Genomic DNA, 13,632 nt, shown 5'->3' with positions numbered 1-13,632 from the left:
AATTTTTCTGTAAGTTAAAGATGGCCTTTCAAACTTTCTTTTTTTTTGCATTTTCATTTGGTTAGCAGATACTGAACACCGATTACTTGGCAAGCACGACGTTAGGCCTGGGAAAATGTGATGAATGTTGTCTTTAGCTACCAGAGGTGCTCAAAATACCTGAATTATAAATAGACAAATAATATTCTCAGGTTAACAGATAGTCAAATAATAGTAAAATTTGTTGCATCCGTTCTAAAACAGCTTTTAATATATTAACACTTGTGCAATCTTGAAACCTTTTAAAGATGTCATATGTATATCATAAGTCGTGTATTTTTCTTAATGCTTTTCAAAATGGACGATTTCTTAGATTCGATGAAATGCAGCATTTGAGTAGGGCTTTAGTGTTAATTATGTGCTTTCATGGACCTTATTTCATTTGATTCTTTCTGTGAGGGAGGACAAGTAGTCTCTTCAACTTCATGGAAAGGGAATGTGGCTCTGAGTGGGAAATTAGATTATAGAACACCTACATGTGGAGAGTCCTGAACTCATAGTTGTATTTTTCTTCCCAAAGAAACAATGTCTTTTTAATCTGCATACACATATATTTATACATGTACACATGTGCAAACACAACGGGGGGATAACCTTCTTTCAAAGTGAGGGGCTTTCTTTTAATGAATATGAAGATTATTTTTCCTTCTAGTGATTAAAACTAGGCCAAAGAGTAGCCAAGTATCAATTTTCAGGAGCACAATATATCAAGTCCTCGAAGCCAGATAGTTACAAAACAAGATTGCCTATTGGGAAGCCACATACATTGAAAACTTGCAGGTTTCACTGAGCAGAACCTACCCTGTGGATAGTAAAGCAAGGGGAGTTCTGGTAAGGTGTCCCAGCCATTTTTCACTGGCCACCCTGAGGTCAGATCCAAGAAATGACCCAAAGAGCCATCCGGCATTCACTTTGACCACTGGAATTGTCCCCTCAGACTGGTGCAGTGGCCAAAGCATAATCAGAAAGACTGGATTTTGAATACTGATCGCTAGCTGTATGAGCTTGGGCGAGTAACTTAACCTCTCCAAGTTTGCCTTAAAAAAAAGGGTAACACCTTTGCAGGTGGTTAGGAAGGTGGAAATTATGGTAGATAAGGTACCTGGCAAATGGAAAGTAACTAGTGACAGTTATTTTTATTACTGTTAGAGATTCAAGGAGGCACAGATTTGGGGGTATTGAGTTATCTTAAAAAAAATGCCCTGGCTGGAAAATTTGTCCTGTCTTGTAGGAGACCCAGCATTCCATCAGACATCAGGAACAGACAACCTCATTTCCAAGGAACTATTGTAGGAATAGTTGAGGTTTTCTTCTATTAAATATTACCAGCTCACTCAGTTTTTCCAGCATATTTCCTCATCTCTCTTGTGTATTGCTCTATGTGTAACTCTTGACAGCTGCCACTATTTAAGCATGTGTTCTGTAGTAAAACCTTGATTAACTGGGACTTAAAACTGGAACACTTAAATGGTCATGGTTTTTCCCTCTGGGCTTCATTTGGAGAAGGAAGGAAATGACAGCTAAAGTTTTGAGAAGGATAGGAAAATTTGAGAACTAGCAAGAATCCTGTAATCAACACCTTCAGTTTTACTGCTAAGAGGAGAATGATTATCAAGGCTACTCTGCTGATTAATAATAGAGTCAGGAGAGGGTTCCAGCCCATTGCTCTTTCTTCTGGACTGTGGCCTAAAGATGTGGCTTTTGGCATCTGTCTTGGTGCTGTTACTCCTATAGTTCTGGCCACTACTGTAGAAGTCTCAAATTCAAATGCCTTCAAGGGCTGACCGATGGTAAGAATGAGTGGGGCAGGCTGGGTATTTCACATAGGGAAGTGGTGGTGAACTATGGCACTCAAGCTGGAGCCTATGTACCTTCTGTGGAGGCATGTAAGCTTACAATGAAAAAAAAAGACACACAAAACATGTTTGGGGGCCAGACATGGCCTGTTGGTTCTCAGTTTGAGCACTTTGCATTGTTTATATCCATAGACCTTTATTCAATAAGGACATAATCTGAATTAAATACCTGAGGCATGTTGCCAAAGAGAGTTTCAATGCTATTCATTGATGTATATTAAAGCATTAAATTGAAGAAATGCATTTTATTTTATTTATTTTTAAATTTATTTTATTTATTTCAATTAATTAATTTATTTTTTAATTTACATCCAAGTTAGTTAGCATATAGTGCAACAATGATTTCAGGAGTAGATTCCTTAATGCCTTTCTCTGGCATTTGTCTTTCTCTGGCGAATTTTGCTTAGCATAATACCCTCTGGTTCCATCCATGTAGTTGCAAATGGCAAGATTTCATTCTTTTAGATTGCCGAGTAATACTCCATTGTATGTATGTGTATATCTATATCTATATCTATATCTATATCTATATCTATATCTATCTATATATATCTATATATATATATCTATCTTCTTTTTTATCCATTCATCCATCGATGGACATTTGGGCTCTTTCCATACTTAGGCTATTGTTGATAGTGCTGCTATAAACATTGGGGTGCATGTGCCCCTTTGAAACAGCATACCTGTATCCCTTGGATAAATACATACTAGTGCAATTGTTGGGCTATAGGGTAGTTCTATTTCTATTATTAATTTTTTGAGGAACCTCCATACTGTTTTCCAGAGTGGCTGCACCGGCTTGCATTCCCGCTGGCAGTGCAAAAGAGATCCTCTTTCTCTGCATCCTCACCAACATCTGTTGTGTGAGTTGTTAATGTTAGTCATTCTGTCAGGTGTAGGGTGGTATCTCATTATGGTTTTGATTTGTATTTCCCTGATGATGAGTGATGTTGAACATTTTTTCATGTGTCAGTTGGCCATCTGGATGTTTTCTTTGGAGAAGTGTCTATTCATGTCTTTTGCCGATTTCTTCACTGGATTATTTGTTTTTTGGGTGTTGAGTTTGATAAGTTCTCTATAGATTTGGGATACTAACTCTTTATCTGATACATCATTTGCAAGTATCTTCTCCCATTCTGTCGGTTGCCTTCTGATTTGCTGATTGTTTCCTTCACTGTGTAGAAGCTTTTTATTTTGATGAGGTCCCAGTAGTTCATTTTTGCTTTTGTTTCCCTTGCCTCCGGAGACGTGTTGAGTAAGAAATTTCTGTGGCTGAGGTCAAAGAGGTTTTTGCCTGCTTTCCCCTGGAGGATTTTGATAGCTTCCTGTCTTACATTTAGGTCTTTCATCCATTTTGAGTTTATTTTTGTGTGTGGTGTAAGAAAGTGGTCCAGGTTCATTTTTCTGCATGTTGCTGTCCAGTTTTCCCAGCACCACTTGCTGAAGAGACTGTCTTTAATTCATTGTATATTCTTTCCTGCTTTGTCAAAGATTAGTTGGCCATACATTTGTGGGTCCATTTCTGGGTTTTCTATTCTGTTCCATTGATCTGAGTGTCTGTTCTTGTGTCAGTACCATACTGTCTTGATGATTACAGCTTTGTAATACAGCTTGAAGTCTGGGATTTTGATGCCTCCAGCTTTGTTCTTCTTTCTCAAGATTGCTTTGGCTATTCAGGGTCTTTTCTGGTTCCATAGAAATTTTAGGATTGTTTGTTCTAGTTCTGTGCAGACTGCTGGTGTTATTTTGATAGGGGTTGCAAGAAATGCATTTTAGAAACCTGATCATACATAATAATTTTTGCATTTTGCCACAGAGAGAACAGAGCCAGAACTCTTTGTTGTCCAGTTATGTAGGCAAGTGCATTCAGTTGTCACAGTGGGTAGGACATTTACAATTGGGACCCTAGGACCCCTTACTACTGCTATACATAGACATTCAAACATTTATAATTAGAACCCATAGTGAAAAATACATTTATGTCATTATTGAGGAGAAACACAAACATACTTTCACCACACAAACTCAAAACAGTAGTTCAAGAAACCATATCTTACCATATGCCAAAAACCGATGTTTTCTGACCTGTTTCATTTAATAATGGTAATGAATTGCTAAGTTTATTTTATAACCTAGTAAACCACAATGTACAGTTTTTAAAAAATCAGTAGACTAGGTGACACAAATGCATTTTATTTGTTAATTTATTCACTACTTTATTAATTCAGTAGATATTTACTCAATCTCTAGTGAGTGTGAGGTGCTCCTTTAGACATCATGAGGGATACAGACATTAGAAAACATGGATTTTGTCCTCAAGGAGTCTGAAATCTAATAGGAAAGAGATGCATAAAAATATCTAAAATGTCAAGGCAGAACAATTTCTACATTATACATAACGTTTTTATATTAGCCTAATTTTACAGATGGGAAATTACAATTTTTTTTTAAAAAGTTACTTATCCTTGGGGTGCCTGGGTGGCTCAGTTGGTTGAGCATTAGACTTCGGCTCAGGTCATGATCTCACGATTCATGAGTTCGAGCCCCGTGTCGGGCTCTGTGCTGACAGCTCAGAGTCTGGAGCCTGTTTTGAATTCTGTGTCTCCCTCTGTCTCTGCCCCTCCCCCGCTCACACTCTGTCTCTGAAAAATGAATAAACGTTAAAAAAAATAAAAAAGTTACTTATCCTTATAAAAACAGTAGAATGATAGTGATAGCAGATAACATTTGTTATGCACTAACTATATGTTAGGTACTGATTTAATTCTCACTACAGCCTTATTCTGATAGTACTATTCTTATGCTCATTTTACAAAGGAGGAAAGTGAGGCAGAGAGGTTAAGTACTTTAGGAGATACAGCTAAAAGAGTCTGTAGAAATAGGGTTCAATCCTAGGAAACATGGTTCTAGAACCTCAATTTTAACCGGTATGTTATACCTGGAAATTTAAAAGCACGGATCATATTCCCAGATGGGTCATGGCATATATCATCTTCTACTCCCACCACAAAATATTGTGACATCTGTTGTGATGGGAGAGTATTTTGAGGGGGTGGACGTGATGGGCAGGAATAGGGCCTGAACATTCCTCAGTGTGGATAACCTTTACCAAGTTAGTAAAAGTGACTTACTAAGTCAGCAGTAGAAAAGGCAAAGGGAAAGAATGCTACCCCCAGATCCCTGAAGAGGGCATCTAATTCTTTGGCTCTGTTCCATATGTGAGGTAGTATTGTCGAGATAAAATAAATTGTGGAGCAATCTTGCTTTTGGAAAAGCAGGAAAGTTTGGCTCTAAATGTTCACCTTGGATTTTACCAGTGCCATCTCCCTTCCTTAAGCACAGGTCCTCATTCAGAATAACACAGACAAATTTCCATTAGTATAATCCTGGAAAAAATAATACTGTCCTTTATTGAGCATCCCCTCAGGGAAGAACTAGGACTATTGTGCACTGAGGACACAGCCGTGCCCAAGCCAGCCCAATAATAGTGATAATAGTGAATATTTGTTAAGTACTTACTCTCTTTGTGTTAGGTACTAATTTCTTACTTCAACTATACAGTGATGGTGTTTTTACTATGCTGTATTTTATGGAGTAGAAAAGTAAGCTCCTCATGCATAAGTGAACTCTTTATGAATTTAATCTTTAGGATAGTAAAGACATTTTAGTGTCAAAATTGGTGTGTATTCCAATTTAAGCCCCAAACTAGTTTTTAGACTGTTGTAAATTAACATAGTTATTGTATTTCCCTGCCTTTGTATGTTCTTTATATCCTTAATTTTGTAGGGTCATTAATAGTTACTCCTTTAAAAAAATGTTTATTTATTTATTTTGAGAGAGAGAGCAGCAGCAGAGGGGCAGAGAGAGAGAGAAAAAGAGATCAAGGGTTTGGGGGGGGGCAGAGAGAGGGACAGAGAGAATCCCAAGCAGGTTCCATGCTGACAGCATGGAGCCTGACGTGGGGCTCATCTCACAAACCATGAGGTCATGACCTGAGCCCAAATCAAGAGTTGGGATACTTAACTGACTGAGCAACCCAGGTGCCCCAACAGTTATTCTGATTAATTTTATTTATGTTAAATTAATGTCAAGAAAAAAATTCAGTGGTCCCTTTAGCCCATTCATGTTTTTCTTTAAATTTGCAAACTGGGGAGATAGATATCCAAAAATACAGTGGCATATGTTTCATCTTAATTTCTTCCAGCAGTATGTCTGGAACTCTCAAAACAGTTGAACAAAAAGAACTGAGAGAGCTCTTTTTGAAAATAATTATTTTTCACTTTTGAAAAGTGGTCATGTCTAAATTCTCTTAATCCAGTGATTATAAATCCAGAATTTGCCAAGGCATATGATGGATACTAGGTATTTACTCTCCCTGTGTCTCAGTAATGAATTAAGAGAGAAGGAAAAGTGCAGAAAAAGATGATTTAAAATGTTATTGGAAAATATGTATTTACTAGACTTCATAGAGTATTACTTTAGTCAAGTACATAAAATAGCTCAATCTGACAGATTTGGAAAATTAAAAGTATGAAATCTGTGTTTAAAATTTTATTACAGTTTTAACTGCTCTCACTCAAGTTGTTTGATCTTGTAAATGAGCATTAACTGCAATTTGTGATTTGGGTCACACCAGACCTTTTTCAGGTACTGCACTTTGGAAAGCAACTGGTCAGGGAATTGAGGTCTTCCCAGAGGGACTGGAGGAATCTGCAGCATTCTTGGCCTCTACTGATTCGTCCTATTCTTCTAAGACTTTGTGTTTGGGTGGTCCTTGAATAGGCAAATGTCTTTCAATACAATTAATTTATTTTATGTAGATCCATGTAGAGCTAGAGTTTCTTGGAAACTTAGGGTCCCAAGTCATTTGGACCCAAGCCTCTTAGATGTTGTTTGATTTCATGTCCTTAAGTGATCAAAGTAACAGCAAAAGAAAGCCACGAAAGGTGAGAAGGCAAAAATGCCTTTGTGTATGGGCTTAAGCAAATTTTATATGCATGCACTTTTTTCTTGCTGATCCGTGATGAAACTCTGCCAAATGACTTTTGAAAAGCTCTTTACTTAGTCATTGCAAGTCCTAACAGGGAAAAGTATCATTTTAAACCAGGATTTTACTTGAAATGATAAAAATGAGAGATACTTCTGCAGTATTAGTAATTCAGGTGAAAATGAACATTTGGTAATTGCATTTTGAGACTTAGAGTTATGTCCAGGTTTTGCAAGCCATGAACCATATAATGCTGGGGTTCTCTTTAAGAATAAGAATATAAAATCACAAATATAAAATTAGGTGCATAGCCTTGCAAAGGGCTTCTGCAAGAAAGGGGCTCTGACCCTTCAGCTTGATTAACTTTGTGATTAATTCTGCACTGATAATGAGTGACTGCTTTCTTTGTTTTCTGAAAATTATGAAAGAAAAAAGGGGGAGGGGCTAGAGAATGGAAAGAAAATCCTTGTCTAGCTTGCTTCCTAACCATCCCCTCAAGCCAACTGAGTGGTATAGTCCTTTCTCCAGGTCCCAAGGTAAATGATGTCAGAACTTAAATTGCACCTGATTCGACCTCCCCTCCTCCCCCAATTATTCGTTCAACAAATAGTTCCTGAGACAGTCACATCTACTCCCAAGGTGGAATGGACCCTGTCTCGTACTTAGAATAGCCAGCTTTTTGAAATCTCACTTAGGGATCATTCCCATTATCCTAAATGTGCAAAATACTGCTGTTTCTTTCTGTGTTAGCATACATATAACTGGCATTTAACATGCGTTCTTTTTCCGTTCAATTAAGTTACAAATCAGTCCTCCAGGACGATAACCTTTGATATGCCGAATCTTCCAGCAAATATAGGCTAAGTTATACAAAATGGGCGTGTCGGGATTTTACCAAGAGACCCCCTCGTCCCCAAAGCTTACCAAACACAGACACCCAGCCTCTTTCTTCTTTACCTCGCGCGCGAAAACACCCACTACCCGGGTCGTAGTAGTTCCCTCCCCCTTCCACCACGCCCCATTTTCAGCCCTCAGCCCCCCTTCTTCAGAGTCTCCCCTCCCTTACTCTGTCTCTTTTCTTCCCTCCCCGTGGGCCAGCCGCGCTTGGAGCTGCCCTGCTGCGCGGCGGGGCGACGCGGCGACACCTATAGGATTGCTTCCGGGCACTCCCCAGCCAGAGGGTGGCTGGCCCGGGTCCCGGAGCTCGGCAGGGCCGGCGGCTCCGCAGCGGCGCCGAGGACGCGCGCACCCGCTAGCCCTCCCGCCCGCGCCCTCTTTTTCAACCTCGGTCGCGCCGGGCGCCCAGAGCCTCTCTTTGCCCAGGGCGGTGGCTTTGCCGCGCGCCCCGCCAAGCTCCTCTCTGGTGGCCGCTCCCTCTTTCACTCATCTATGCGTCATGTCGGACACTTGATGGTTTTTTTTTTCTTTTTCTTTCTTTCTTTCTTTTTTCCTTCTTTTTTTTTTTTTTTTTTTTTTTAAATTCCTCCTTCGAGCCCTTTCCACCTTCCACCTCCCCTTCGTTTCCCAGGTTGATTTTTTCCCCCCTCTTCTCTGGGCTTGCCCATGAGTCTCCTCGGGAGCTACCGGAAAAAGACCAGCAACGATGGTTACGAATCCTTGCAGCTGGTGGACAGTAACCGGGACTTAAGTGCGGGAAGCGGCGCGGGTGGCGGCAAGCAGAGAGTGAACGCCGGGGCGGCGGCGACGCGGAGTCCCGCCCAGCAGCCTCAGGAACGTGCCAGCACCATGGACAGCTCAGGTAGCGCTGGCGGCGGGGTGCGCCCCGCTGAACTCCACTGGGTCCTCCAAGAGGCGGCCCACTCCACTAGCCCGAGGCTCCCACCTCAGCCTTGGCCTGGGAGGGGCCGGGATGGAGCGAAGGCATCTAATACCACCAGGGTGTCGCGTCTCTAATTTCTCTAGTTCCTGGAGCTAGGAAACGTTAGATCTGTCTTGAGGCCCAGTGACTGTAGCGAGCGCCCCTTAATCTCGCTAGGCTGCTGAATACACCAGCTGGAGGCGGGGAGAGGAGGGGAAAGGGGAGGGAAGGGGTGGAGGCGAGAAGGGAGAGGGTGGCGCGAGGAGCCACTGGGAAGGAGGGCAGGGAGAGCAGCTGCCTTCACTACCCAGCTGGATGAGGGGGAGAGGTGAAGGAGCAAGTGCGTTGAATGTTTTTGCAGCCTGCAGACGGTATTTATTCCAATTATTATTCTCGTAATGCTGATGTCATTTGCAATTCTGTAAAGCTGTGCCTCTTCTCAATTTGGCTGTCTGCTAGGGTTAATGCTGTTACCTTTCTTGAGCAATTTTTACCTTGAGCAAATTTTTATCTAGAGATCTTTTACACAGCTTTAGGCTTTGTACGATGAAATTTATTTCATCGGCTATTGACTTTGATCTTATCTTTTTTGCATTGAGTGTACTAATATATCATAAACTTTACATGTAAGGAAAATGAAAATGCCTCTAAACTTTGTATCTGGGCTTGCAACCTTCGTTTATAAAGCATTTTGACAAGTTGGATTTCTCTCTGTTGGAAATGCTCTTTTAGTGATTTCCATAGCAAAACTGTCATTTAATATATGTATGTTGGACCAGGGGTATTATTATAGCTGTTTGCTCACCTTTTCAAGGAACCAGGATCAGAGGATTGTTTACATAGAGATAATTTATAATTGAAGTGCTCAGTGTTTTGTTCTACACAGGTAACTTTAATATATTGGACAACTGAGGAATCCAGAGGAAAGATTCATGTTGGGTTTTTTGGGAAGTAATGAAAAGAAACTGAATTTAATTCCTGCACTTTGGAAATAAATGCTTGTTTCTTTTAATCGTGTAATGGCTCTCCCTGGACTACCATTTTCTATTTTCCTCATCCCATAGGTGGGATAAAATATTGTTTACAGATGTTCAAGTGTCCTGGCCTGAAACATATTTTACCCATACAAGCTCTTACTGAAGTTAAATAAGGTGTTAGTGCAGTGTTTTCTCAGGACCATTTTAAATTAAAGCTAAAGTTACCCGAAGGGACTAATGGTTCTAACAGCTTTGGTGTTGATGTTGTACATGGGTATTTAATTTATGATTTTCAAATCTTTGATAAAGTCCAGAGCATCTTTTGCCTGGATGTGATCTCTTTTAAATCTTAAAAAAAGATTCATGCATTCCAAATGATGCCATCATAATCCTTTCTGGAACGTAGTGGACAAGTACACGCATGACTGAAATGGAATGAACAGTTTTCAAATGAGTGAGGGAGAGCCCCACTTCTGGAAAATGAAAGAAATATGAAATTTTGTGTAGTTTTCACTTTTCATAGGGATTTTTGTTTTAAGAATTGGAATTTGTTTTTAAAGTTTGTTACATCCTAGAATAAATTTAACACCTATTTCCTGAGTCTGTTATATGCTAGGTACTGTGCTAAGGACACTTCTGGCCTTTAGGGGGCTCATATAATAGTAGTAGTAACTCAAACACACAGCAGCCTATATAGTAAGTTCTGGATTTTTGAGCATTGTCTTTTTTACCAAATCACTTTTTCAATAGGTTTAGAGAATAAAAATGAATTGATAAACTTTTATAATGGGAAAACATTTTATTAAGAATATTGTTATCTCTAAAGCACTTTGCTAGGAGTTGATTCTTCAATTTGATCAAACTAGCCTTGTATGAAGAGGTTGCAGGGATTCCTCCCTTTCCCCACTCCTCTTTCTGCTTAGGGGAATGTTGTGGCTGCCTTAGGGCAGTACTATTTATCTTCTGACTATTTTGATGCATAATTGCAATCGAGCGAAGTCTGGGAGGATGCTCTTTGTTCGGTTTGGATGAATGATTGGGTCCTGAGAGTGGGGTTTCTTTTAGTGGGTAGCAAGTTTCATTGACTAGTGCAACTATATCTATCTTGTCTAATTATAGTTCTTTCTATTCAGATCCTCAAAGAGTGGCCTTGTGCAGTGTAAATGTATCCATTTGTTTAAGACATTTAATTAAACTCATGGATCATTTCTAAAGCAGCAGTGATCTACCCATTTATTCAACTCATTGTACTGTGACATGCTAGATAGAATAGGTGGTTCATGGGGCTTTTGGTCTAATAGAAATGTTTATGAGTAGAAAAAGTATGTCTAGAGGATTTAAAAATAAATTTAGAGGACTTAAAACTTAGTTTTAATAATACCCTATGCTTGTATAACTATTTATAATAGGTAGAACATTTTATCTTTATCTTTCTATCTATCCATCTATTTATATCCAAGTTAGTTGGCATATAGTGTAAAGATAGTTTCCGGAGTAGAATTTAGTGATTCATCACTTACATGTAACACCCAGTGCTCATCCCAACAAGTGCCTTCCTTAATGGCCGTCACCCATTTAGCACAATCCTCCACCCAGCACCCCTCCAGCAACCCTCGGTTTGTTCTCTGTATTTAAGAGTTTCTTGTGGTTTGCCTTTCTCTCTGTTTTAACCTTATTTTTCCTTCCCTTCTCCTGTGTTCATCTGTTTTGTTTCTTTTTTAAAATTTATTTGAAGTTTATTTATTTTTGAGAGAGAGAGCGTGAGCACATGACGGAGTGGAGGCAGAGAGAGAGGAGAGAGAGAATCCCAAGAAGGCTCTGTGTAGAGCCTGACATGGGGCTTGAACGCACAAACTATAAGATCATGACCCAAGCTGAAATCAAGAGTCTGACACTTAACTGACTGATCCACCCAGGTGCCCCATGTTTCTTAAATTTCACATATGAGTGAAATAATATATTTGTCTTTCTCTGCCTGACTTATTTTGCTTAGCATAATACATTCTAGTTCCATCCACATTGTTGCAAATGGCAAAATTTCATTATTTTTGACCACCGAGTAATATTTCATATATATATTCACACACACACACACACACACACACACACACACACACACACACATCACATCACATCTTCTTTATCCATTCATCAGTTGATGCACATTTGGGCTCTTTCCATACTTTGGCCATTGTTAATAGTGCTGCTATAAACGTTGAAGTGCATGTGCCCCTTTGAATCAGCATTTTTGTATCTTTTGGATAAATACCTAGTAGTGCAATTACTGGGTTGTAGGGAAGCTCTATTTTTAATTTTTTGAGGAACTTCCATGCTGTTCTCCAGAATGGGTGCACCAGTTTGCATTCTCACCAGCACTGCAAAAGTGTCCCCCTTTCTCCACATCCTTGCCAACATCTCTTGTTGCTGAGTTGTTTATTTCAGCCATTTTGACAGGTGTGGGGTGGTATCTCATGGTGGTTTTGACCTGTATTTCCCTGATAATGAGTGACATCAAACATCTTTTCATGTGTCTGTTAGCCATCTGGATGTCTTCTTTAGAAAAGGTCTGTTCATGTCTTTTGCCTATTTCTTCACTGGATTGTTTTTTGGGTATCGATGAGTTGGATAAGTTCTTTACAGATTTTGGATACTAACTCTTTATCTGATATGTCATTTGCGGGTATCATCTCCCATTCTGTTGATTGCCTGTTAGTTTTATTGATTGTTTCCTTCTCTGTGTGGAAGCTTTTTATCTTGATGAGATCCCAGTAGTTCATTTTGGACACTTACCTTATTTCGTTTCCCCAGAAATCTATTAGGTAGGGTAAGTGGCATATGTCTAGTCTTAGAGATTTGATATCAAACATCTGCACTATTGTTACTAGCTGTAGAACCTAGAAAAATGTTAAGCCTCTTCCCCATTTATAAAAGAATCATAATAGTTGTTCTTAAAATAGAGCTTTTAGTTTGAGGCTTAAAACAACATTAGGATACATTTGCAGTTTTTCTTCATGTTGCTGTCAGTGTCTTTCCAATTAGATGAGGAAGCTTATTCTTAGAGATGGTAGGAGACTTGTTCAGGGTAAAATAGCTACTTAGTTGACAGCAAGATTCAGGTTTTCTGACTCTGAGCTTTAAGTTTTTCTCCATTGAACGGAACCGTTTTCTGTGTAGGTAATAATATCAACTAATTATTGAGATGGAAACAATATTATCTCCTTGGATTTCCCCTCTGTTTTTGGATGAAAGAGTGACAGATGTTCACAGAAGTATAATGACTTTCTAAGTCAACAGACTCTCAAGTGGTAGATTCCAGAGCAGCCCCTAAGCCAGAACTGTTTCTAGAGCTGTCTGCCTGCCCTGGCTCACTTTTCTCTTCATTTGAATTATTCTTTAGAAAAGATTGTCATCCAAAGGTCATCCCAGATGGCACTGCAGCTTTCCCAGTTCATTAGCTCAGATAGCCCATATTTCTTTTGTGCAGAATCCACAAATGTAGAACTCCCAGTCTTGAGTCACTCAATTGTTCCAACATTAGGCTTACCTACCAAGTTTGTAATGACAAGCCATAAAACAGAAGTCCAATTAAAAACTGTTTCCAGATTTTAATGGGACTTAAGAGTATAAAGATAATGAAGAATGCTAAAATAAAATACTTTCCTGTTTAGTATAAATCTGATTGAAAGCAAAAATTACCTTTAAAAAATCCTATTCTGTAGGATGTAGTGTTTAAACACAGCATCTACATTTTAAATCAGGCTTTCAGGGCTCCTGGGTGGCTCAGTCAGTTAAGTGGCCAACTTCAGCTCAGGTCACGATCTTGCGGTCCGTGAGTTCAAGCCCTGCGTCGGGCTCTGGGCTGATGGCTCAGAGCCTGGAGCCTGCTTCCAATTCTGTGTCTCCCTCTCTCTCTGCCCCTCCCCCGTTCATGCTCTGTCTCTCTCTGTCTCA

The 13,632-nt window shown here is 39.6% G+C and overlaps 1 protein-coding gene across 6 annotated transcripts in view; it reads left to right on the top strand.

Annotated features, from left to right (window-relative positions):
- DNAJC6 (DnaJ heat shock protein family (Hsp40) member C6) overlaps nt 1-13,632 on the top strand; it is a 148,677-nt gene that overhangs the window by 38,333 nt on the left and 96,712 nt on the right. For 4 of the 6 annotated variants that reach the window (XR_007155109.1, XM_047873084.1, XM_047873088.1 and 1 more), the window contains exon 2: nt 8,414-8,644. The exons of 1 other annotated variant lie outside the window; for it this stretch is intronic. Coding sequence is in view for 4 of the 5 variants with exons in the window: in XM_047873084.1 (XP_047729040.1) it covers nt 8,449-8,644 (196 nt within the window). In the remaining variant the exon portion in view is untranslated. Of the gene's footprint in view, nt 1-8,378; nt 8,645-13,632 lie in introns of all 6 variants that reach the window. One more of the 6 variants, XM_047873083.1, reaches the window with a different exon arrangement.

This window comes from Prionailurus viverrinus, chromosome C1 (assembly GCF_022837055.1).
Source record: "Prionailurus viverrinus isolate Anna chromosome C1, UM_Priviv_1.0, whole genome shotgun sequence".
Lineage (NCBI taxonomy): Eukaryota > Metazoa > Chordata > Mammalia > Carnivora > Felidae > Prionailurus > Prionailurus viverrinus.
Note: the sequence above shows the minus strand (reverse complement) of the source record. Positions and strands in the feature narration are given on the sequence as shown.